The 10,163-nt window shown below is 35.4% G+C and overlaps 1 protein-coding gene across 7 annotated transcripts in view; it reads right to left on the bottom strand.

Moving 5' to 3' along the window:
* Nucleotides 1-859: 859 nt before the first annotated feature.
* Nucleotides 860-10,163, bottom strand: part of LOC137274453 (protocadherin-11 X-linked-like) — a 103,396-nt gene continuing 94,092 nt past the window's right edge. For 6 of the 7 annotated variants that reach the window (XM_067807634.1, XM_067807635.1, XM_067807637.1 and 3 more), the window contains 3 exons: nt 7,282-7,449; nt 6,711-6,834; nt 860-2,263 (listed from right to left, as the gene is read on the bottom strand). In XM_067807634.1, coding sequence (XP_067663735.1) covers nt 1,716-2,263; nt 6,711-6,834; nt 7,282-7,449 — 840 coding nt within the window. In that variant the 3' untranslated portion in view covers nt 860-1,715. The remainder of the gene's footprint in view (nt 2,264-6,710; nt 6,835-7,281; nt 7,450-10,163) is intronic. The other variant, XM_067807640.1, reaches the window with a different exon arrangement.

The following is a 10,163-nucleotide window of genomic DNA, read 5'->3' as shown; positions in this document are numbered from 1 at the left end:
TCATAAAAACAATTATCAAAATTGATCAGTTAGTGTGGTAATAAATATGGTTCCATGATAATAGACCGATGTGTGCCCAAAGCATGAACAAATATTCAGTGATTTGAGATTTTCCTTTGGAATCAAACACTACTTATTTGAACCCAATATTTAATTATCACAGAATTTCCTAAATTACTGAATGGCAAAAGACACTAGTTCATGGCTGGACAACATCAGAACCTGATTTATTGCATCATCTTTGAGTTATGCTCCAGAAAATATGGATCGAAGATGGTCAGTCTGTAAGTGAGTGAGTTAAGTTTTACAACACGCTCAGCAATATACCAACTATCTGTTGGTGGTCTGTAAATAATCGAGTCTGGACCAGACAATCCACTGATCAAAGGCATGAGCATCTGGGAACTGAAGACATGTGTTCACTAAGTCAGTAAGCCTGACCACTCTATCCTGTTAGTCGTCTCTTACAACAAGCATAGTCGCCCTTTGGTTAGTCTGTAGCATGATTACATCCTTCACACATGTATGTGCACCAAGTCAGTCTTGCAACTTGTTTGTCATAAGTGGTGACTATAATGACTTGGTGCTCAGACTCAGTGACGGTTTATGTTATCATATCTCAGTAACAAAGACAATGCTCATCATGTGAATTACCTTGCTGTCTAGTCCAGACTCCATTTTATTACAGGTTGCCGTCTTATAGCTGGAATATTGCCAAGTGTGAAGCAACAAATGCTCAAATCCATGTTAGTTCTAGTTCTACAAGATCACTTTACTTTCACACCTTTACAAATAATGCTCCAAGTTTCTTGATGGAATTTTGGGATGATCCGTTGCATAAAATAAAAACTGACAATAATATACTTCATGATTTTAATGGGTGGAAATTCTGTACACTTTGTACAATATACATTTTCTATGTACACATGTACTACTTGGACACTCATAAAATAGCACTCTGGATTAAAATGATCCACATTGTTGGCAGTCTGAATGATATCACATCTTGTTCCATTTGTTAAGTACACTAGCTTTCTTTGAAGAAGCCAACTATTGCATCATTATATTCCTCTTCAAATGCATCTTTCAATACAAAAATAGCATTACCTTAAACTAACATGCCTTGCCAACAAAGAATAAATACATACCTAGGAATTTATTCTTTTAAAACAGTTAAAATTTAAATGCCAATTTGTGATAAAAATTATTTACAATCCTTCAAATTTACTTCACAACCTCCCCCCCACCCCAAAAAAAAAACAACAACAACAAAAGATAGGCATTTGCAAGAGGGTAATGTTCATTTTAGAATAGTAGTAAAAAGGAAATAAAATCGACTGAGAGGTTAAAATGTTGTCATGACACTGAACAATGGCATGAATGGTTTAATCAACACAAACAGCAGCAGCGATTTGTACAGGCAATAATCTCATATCATACTATAAACAATAAGTTCAATACATTCAACAAATAATTAGACTATTTACAATTTCACACTCCATTCATACCCATTTATACAAATAGCACCAATTATGCATGGATAATATATGTTGGACTCTGCGCAGGGCGTGAGAAGGCTGTCAAAGCCTCTACACAGGTCAACTGTTGGGGATCATGTAATACTGGACTGGCTATCAAATGTAAAGCCCTTGCAAAAATTCCAGTCCTGGTGTCTCGGAAAATCACATTCATGGAACAATCAAGGACGATTCTGTCTACACAATGATGTCTTTGAAGAATAAATTGTCTATTTCATTGCACAATTCTTCAGCATTAATCGTGTAACTACCTGACGTGGTTGTCCTTTCATCGTCTTCGTGCATTGTCACTGCACTATCGCACAACACATCATCCATATCACCAATAGAGTACCTCATTCCTGGTGTACTCTCAGTAATATCAATAAATGTTCCCTGATTGGGTGTATGTCCAGTAAATCGAACACGATTCATAGCCCTTAGATGATAGGGTGTCTGGGAAGCATTTCTTTCACTTCTAGCAAACGTTTGCATTGGTATATTGTCTCCATGTAACCTCTTTTTACGTTTTGCATCCACAGTGGTATTTGCAGTCACACTATCATCACTAAAGCTGATGTTACGGGGATAGTGGTTGCCTTGAACTTCTCCTAGACGTGGGCTCATGGCTGACCTCAGACTAAGTTGTGAATTTGTGCTTCGTGTTGTATCATGACTAGTATCACGTGACAGGATGTAGGTACCTCTGCCAGGCTGGTATCGCGGGCTGTAAGATTTCACATCGTCTGAAAACAAGATTACATACATTACTCAAAATATCACATTTTTTTTCTAGTTGTTAAATAGTTGTAACAACCTACAATACAACATGTGTGGGATATAGTGAGAACTGACAACTCATTCATACAATACATTGCTGTATGCTTAACACCAACATTCAATAACATCTACTTGTGAAATAGTAATGTCAAAGTTTGTATTACTACACATTTCTAGACACAAATAAGTATGGCAGTAAAAATATTAACCAATCTAATCAATTAATTATCAGCTTGATACTGGCCAAAACTCATGAAAATTTTTACTTCTGCTCTTGTCACATTGATACACCAATAAAGTTCCTCATATTATTCGAATTGCTTTTATGTCTTACTCAATATCGGACAGAAATCTCTTAAACGTCATTTCAAGTACCTGTCACATAACTCAACAATCTGACCCACAACTTAACCCTCTTGATGACAAAGCAAATGTAGGTGAGGGTAATAACAAATGTCAACATTCCACTTAGCACTGAGACAGTTAATTGCACTCTGAATCGAGACTAGGTTATAATACTTAACATGACAGCTTCAACAGGACCTAATGTAGCGATGTAACTGCTTCCTTGCAGATTATGGGACTTTTATGTTACAGCTTTACATTGAAAGTGCTAGAGTCAGAGCCATGTCACTGAACAAGTGCTATCATTTATCAGCCAATTCTTGACAACACATCCTTGAAATCAAATTAATGGTTTTTAAGGCTTTCACCACTGATAGAAAATGGATTAATAAGACATCTTAATGGGAAATATGACATCACACACATTTGCAATGTACTATATTTTTCTTTAAAGATGAAACTTGTATTATGAATTTACAAATGTACACCGATGAAAACATGCAGAATAACAAATGCTAGACAAACAATGCTGAAAAATACAGTGGGAAAAAATAAAGGAAAGAAAAAAGATTCTTGCTTGAACTCTGAACAAAAAGAAGGATCAATGTCATAAATAAGTAATGGTAAATTTGTGATGGTCATGATAGCTCTCTCGCCTACAGAAAAATTCAATTTCAAATTTCCGTGCATTTTCAGTGAGACAAAAGTAAGGCTTGAAAGGGAATAAAACCATTTTGTATTTCTTTGGCATACAGTCTTTGGGAAAGAAGACAGATGGAAAGAAGAATGAAATTTAAAGATTTTTTTTTCAGAGTAAATACCAGCACAAAATCTCAGAAGCAGTGTTACAAGAAAATCAAAATGATCCCAATCCATCATTAGCAGACCATGCATATTCAAACTAAAACCATATTCATTACATTCAACCAAAGACCAACACATATCATATGTTAGCTCAGTGTTTAAATGCAATATTTACTTGCAACCAAATAACAAAGGTTCCTTGCAAGACTAAAGCTATATTTTCAACCAGTTTGACAGCAAGCGGCCATCTCTACCCATGTACTCTCATCCACCAAGGTTTGCCACAAAGCAACAGAGACCATGGATTAAGAATTAAAGCCTACAGTGTTTATGAGAAACACTCATGCTAGGCCTGGATTAGATGCACCAGCCCCCATGTATGGCACTTCACTCCAGTTTTAAATACACATATCACCTGACTATCTTTATGCTTTGGCTAAAGGGATCAAACTACAGCCCATTTTCTGGAGGAAAATTGTAACAGATTACGTGGTATTATAGATCTTTTCCGTGTTAAAGGAATGAGTTTGACTTGACATGATCTGTAATATCATAGCAGTACTTAGAACTAGTGAAGAATGTCTATAGCTGGTTTTAGAATCAATCTAAGCCAAATTAATGCTTTTCATATTTGTGTCAATCTGAGTAAGTTGTGTTTTGTGCTGCTTGTAGTGACTGAGTCAGTCTGGGTATTTGAGGATTTCAAATGCTGCAGCACTACTTGATAATAGATTCTGGACCAGTAACAACACTTATCCATATTACAAACCACACTTGTAAAGTAATGGGATAAACAGGAAATTGATACAAAGAGCTAATGTTTCATGTCATACCAAAGACCAATGAGGTTCCAGACCTTTGAAGAAATACCGGTTTCCAGCTGTTATTTGCCTAGTAAACTGCATGTCAGAGTGAACTTTAGGTCAAGCATGTAGATTTGGATTTGAATATCACATGTATAGGTTTTTGCCTTTTTTTTCTTGGAACAACAACTTTAAAATGTGCTTTTATGGTTAATGCCTCTTGTAAGCTGTATTAATGAATGCAGAAGTTAACTGAACAAGTTAATTTCAAATATGTACACATCAGAAATTTTTCAATAATCACACTTATTAATAAAAAACACAGTTTTAAGGTTAACTCTCCAATTGTATTATTGCAGAATATCTGTAAGATGCCACACAAACTGTATATATTGACATTTGGTTAGTTTTATGATACACTCTCACAGCAAACGGTTTGATCTATACCTCTTAACAGCCCATTTTCTATATGTCAGCACTACAAGACAAAATGACAAGAACGTTACCTAAATCAGATTAACCTCACAGGCCTTTCGCAACTGAACATGCATCAACATTGAACAAACCTGCTTGTGGAGTAAGGAAATTTCACTATTATTCATCAGAGTCTTTGTGGGATGAGGACAACTTTTATGGATATACAACTTCTTTATTCTGTACATTATTATACAAAATAAAGAAGTTGTAAATCCTCAAAAGCAGTCTTCATTTACCCAACTTCTAGAATGCCAATTAAAGAAGTCATAGTCTCTGTACTACAAACTATCCAAGTAATTTCCTCTGTGAGTCAAAATTAGAATGAATTAAAACTACAAATGAAATTTGGTCCCACATGCAACATATTAATCAAAGTTGCATTCGCTGATCAATGCAAACCCTAGGACTATATAATCCACCATAATAAAAATTGCACCCTGTGTTGAATTGGCACAGATGACCCAATGTCACAGAGTTGCTGGGACACCTCTGAAATGGAACCGACACCAAGCAGAGAAAGGGCAGTCACACGAGTAATGCAAAGGGCCAACAATCAGGCAAGGAGGTTGCTGAAGCAGCTAAAAGGGTTACAACATAAAGGACAAACAAACATCTGCAACGTCTACCACAGGAGCCAAGCAAAAGGTCAAGGTTACGATGAAAGATGTGATGAAATTTGTGACGACTTACAACTAAGCAGGTTATCGTGACCAGGGTTCCATCTTAGCTATACATAGCTAGCATGACGGACTATTGCTGAAATAGGCAGACATGATTTGTATGTAGATGACTGCAGTTTGGGGGGAAATATCTATCTACAAAAGCAGATGTTATTTAGGCAAAATATGTGTACACTGTTAATAAAGCTATTTTGAAATGTTAAAATAAATGAAGACAAGATTGAAAGAAATTTGTCTTCATGGGAATTTTTTTAATTGCAAAGGTACTGAAAATAATTGTGAGACCAACCATCAAAGAGTGCTTATTTAATGTGATGGGTTATAATAATGCTGCGCATCTCTACAGCAATGTCATGCTTGTGCCAAACATGTAACACATATACATCTACAAACATGACAACCTCATCGATTATGTGATTGTTCCATCAAAATAAATTCTATGAATGGTGATTAACCAGCAGGAAATAGTAATTAATACCCTAGGCAGTATCTATCTGCTAACGAGGGAAATCTATGCCAAATAATTTCAGGATACCCATAATGGGTAGCACTCTTTGTCCATCACCCTTAATCATTTTTGAGTAGCATCCTTGAGTCACTTAAATTAATTTCTGAAATATTAATCCTAGCTAAATGAAGTATTGATGACAACAACCGATTTAATTATGTCCATGTGTGAGTGAGCCCTGTCCAGAATCTTGCTTGAGTGGTCAAATGCTACTTTTCATAGCTGACCGACCTTACAGTGGCAAATGTCAATCATCTCGGACTTTGGTGATTATTTGTTAATTACAGCTCCAGGGATCGGTCAGTCTAGTTTTAATCTCAGCAACTATTCCCCTGCAGATGTTCCAGTGCAGATGAATTGATTGGATTCGTTATAGGAATCATTGGATTGACTTCATTGTCCCATTTGGCATCTTGTATATGTGCTCATCATCTCTTTGTAACAAAATAGTGCAAGCGTTTCTTATGCTTTTTTTCCAGCTGAATTTGTTAGCGGTATGCATGCAATGATATACAATATTAACTCAGACAAAACACTCACTCTAAAGCTCATGCTATGTCACAAGAGATTAATAAACAACCCAAGTGCAAATTTGATCATAGGAAAACTGAATTAACTCTAATACCATGCATATTAATAAAATCTTATTTTCACAACTAAAATACATCTTGATGATATAAGTAAAATATCGTAAACACATTCCTCAGGAAATCAACATTCATTAGAAACGAAAATATTAGCTTTGTATGATGGGAAACTAAAACTGTTATCTTCATTTCAAATATTATGAACTTACCAGAGTCACTATGAGGCACAGTTGATCCACGATTACTCTGGGAGTCTTCCTCACTACATCCCCTCCCACTATCAGTTTCAGCCCCCTGAGACAACTCGCTCGTTACATCATCAGCCTTTTTTACCTATAACACCAAATACAAGCTGCTTTAAAACAATTTCAATTTCAAATACAAATATCAAACTTTAAACATAAAATGAAATCATCAATACTTTGAAGTTACGAACAGCTGAAAGTCATTTGTTCACCAAAAACAAAAGATTCCAAAGTTAACATGTGATAATGGATGAATCACAGTTGCCTTCATTAGTGTTTCTATCTATGTAAGTAAAAATAAATTTAATTTTGTTAGTGATTAGGTAAAAAGAATGACCATCTTCCACATGCCAACTATGTCAATTAGACCCTACATTTTTTTTCAGTTCAATCTTAAGAACTGACATGAGTTCCAGGACATAGATCAGTCACTGTTTTTCATAGCAAGGAGCAACTTTGAAAATGTGTAACTAATTTCTAGCTTGCTTCTACAATTTTTATTTTTATTTTTAAATTCAGAAATGTTTTTTCGAACCTCAGTTTCAGATAGCCAATGAGCAGTATCACAGTCATGCTCTTGTATTCTTTCCGACGCTAATCTATGTATTTCCCTCTTCTTTTCAGCATAATGTGCCATCTTCAAGTTTGTGTGCTCAGGCGTATGTGTGTTGTTAGTTAGCACAGAGCTACAGGCTTGCGGATTCTGAAAGATCAATTATTAAAGGAAATTGTAAATTTTTTACACGATAGGAGAAAAGGGATCTTTGAAAAGTTCATTGTGAGTACTGTCGGGTTCTGAGCAGGCAAGTCAGACTGCTATTATGGTAATGAAATATAGACAGTATTTCGATTGGGGCTCAATAAGGCTGGCTCCATTTCCTTGTTGTAAGCATTCACTGGCTGGTCGACACATCGAGTTTTAATAAGACCTAGAAAAGCATTATGGTGTCCTCTGACTGTTAGGGAACTGGCTCACATTACCGAATCCAATTTTGTTGTGCAACTCTAGCTGACTTGATAGATATTTAGAATTTGCTGCTCAGCAGCAATCTATACTCATTAATGTCAAACTACAAGTTATATCAATCTAATTTAAGTTTCATTAATAGAAATCACTTTATACCAAGTGACACATTTAAACAATTATACAGTGAAATGGGCGGCCTGTAATTTGTTCTATTTCACGTTGGTATTAAACCACTGAAAGCATGTTCAAAACCTTTTGATATACTGAAGCAAACAAATTCTGCAGCACATGCCAGTTTTACAGGATGTTTTCTTAATTTTGTTAAAAAAAAAAAGAAAAAAAAAGAATGTAATGGTGATTTGTGTGTACTGCTCTGTTGAACAGTATCAGTGAGTTTAATTTTATGCTGCATTCAGCAATCTTCCATCTATATGATGGCAGTCTGTAAATAATGGAGTCTGGACAAGCCAATCCAGTGATCAAGAGCATGAGCATTGATCTGCACAATTGGGAAGCAATGACAGGTGTCAGGCAAGTCAGCGAGCCTGACCACCTGATTCTGTTAGTCGCCTCTTACGACAAGCATATAGCAAGCATGGAATACTGAAGGCCCATTCTACCTTGGACCCTCACTGGTCTTGAACAGTATCAGGAATGTTTTGGTGCATTTAAAATGCATGCTTGCCACTAGTTGTCTCTTTTTTTTTTTCTTCGATCTGTATATTAACAACGATTATTCCAGAGTGAGTGAGTGGGGTTTTATGCCACTTTTAGCACTAATCCAGCATTATCATGGCAGGGACACGAGAGATGGGCTTAATTGTACCTATGCAGAGAATCAAATCTGGGCCTTCATGAAAATGAGCAAACACTTTAGCCATCAATGTACTCCACTGCACCTAAATATTCTGGAACCCCTCAAGAAATAACACATGTAAAGAACATGACAAGTTTTGTATAAGGGGAAAAGTTTCCATATAAAATTGGTCGATTTCAAAATACGAAAACTAGCAACAAAAAAAAAAAAAATCTACACTCATAATACAAGTGAAGTCATTTACACTGTGAAATAGGTAGGGAAAGATTAAGTTTCTCTTCAATTTCATATGTTCAGCAAGTGTTTCCAGTAATGTCATGAGCATGCCAAAATAGGTGACATACTAGAAGGTGAAATGTACCATATACACATCATGTGAAGCTAGGTATTTCTACTCATCACAAGTTGAAATACATGAGGTATTACTGATCTATGATTTATGTGCTTTCATAGTGGCAAGGACTGAAACGTTTTGTCAAGAAATTAATCTCATAATATAGCCATTTGACCTCTCCTATCGACACTGATACATGCATATTAACATTAGCATGATCAAATATTGATATTAATGATAAAGATTAGACATACTGACATTTCACAGAGTGATTAGCAATTTTTTTTATTTGGTAAGCATCAGTTTTCAAATTTGTCCAATTTCATTTCAGTTACAATTTTAAAAAACATCTAAATTAATATAAGTATTCCTCTTAGTCAATATGAAATTTCAGGGCAAACTGATTGATTTGATAGTTAAATTCATTTGTCAATTTAATTTCATTTCGATCAAGAAAGTGCAAAAATCAATGGGAATTCTTCAACTAGGTTTCTGAACCTGTAACAGTTCAAAATCTAAAAGCAATTTACGCAGGAAACATGAAAAGATTACCAGCTAGTGAAATTCTTTCACACTTTTTGGATTATTCCCAATGGACAATGGACTTTGTGTAGATTTCCTTCAAACCTTTCCCCCCAGTTATGGATGAATGTTGCACCTTTGTTTTATTTAAATACGATTTACTCCAAAATCCACCCCCTATGAACCACACTAAAGCTTGTTTGTCTGTAAGGAAGTACAAATGTTTGCTAACGTTTTGCCTTCAAACCACGGCTTGTAGTCTGTCACATATGCTAGTGTGCTTCATGGTCAGCAGTAAATATTTACAAAATGTTAGCTTCCAGCCATCTTTAAACTAAAAATTCAGGGCAATTATATCATGACAGATGCTAAGGGCTTTCAACATCTTTCCAAACATAGAGCCCCCAGAAGGAAATACCATGTTTAAGTCGGCACACTAGAGGACATTTGCTGAATTTCAGTCAGGTTGATTTTACGAGGGAACTGCTTTGATGCCACTACTGATAGGTTTTTCGCAGTTAACTATATTTGTGTAGAATTCGGATTGTGATTTGTCCTCAACAAGAAATACAAATATAACACAGAGGCAAGAGGGATGTTGTTGACAGCCGCCAATATTGAACAAATATGAAAATCAAGATTGATGAAATAAATGAAATAAAATATGATGTAACAGTTTCATATTTAAATCTAATATAATGCTGAATTCACTAATTGAATATTTCCTTAATGGATTATGGTTCAATTAGACAATTTATCTTAACGTTTACATTATTA

The sequence above is a fragment of the Haliotis asinina genome, chromosome 2 (genome assembly GCF_037392515.1).
Source record: "Haliotis asinina isolate JCU_RB_2024 chromosome 2, JCU_Hal_asi_v2, whole genome shotgun sequence".
Lineage (NCBI taxonomy): Eukaryota > Metazoa > Mollusca > Gastropoda > Lepetellida > Haliotidae > Haliotis > Haliotis asinina.
Note: the sequence above shows the minus strand (reverse complement) of the source record. Positions and strands in the feature narration are given on the sequence as shown.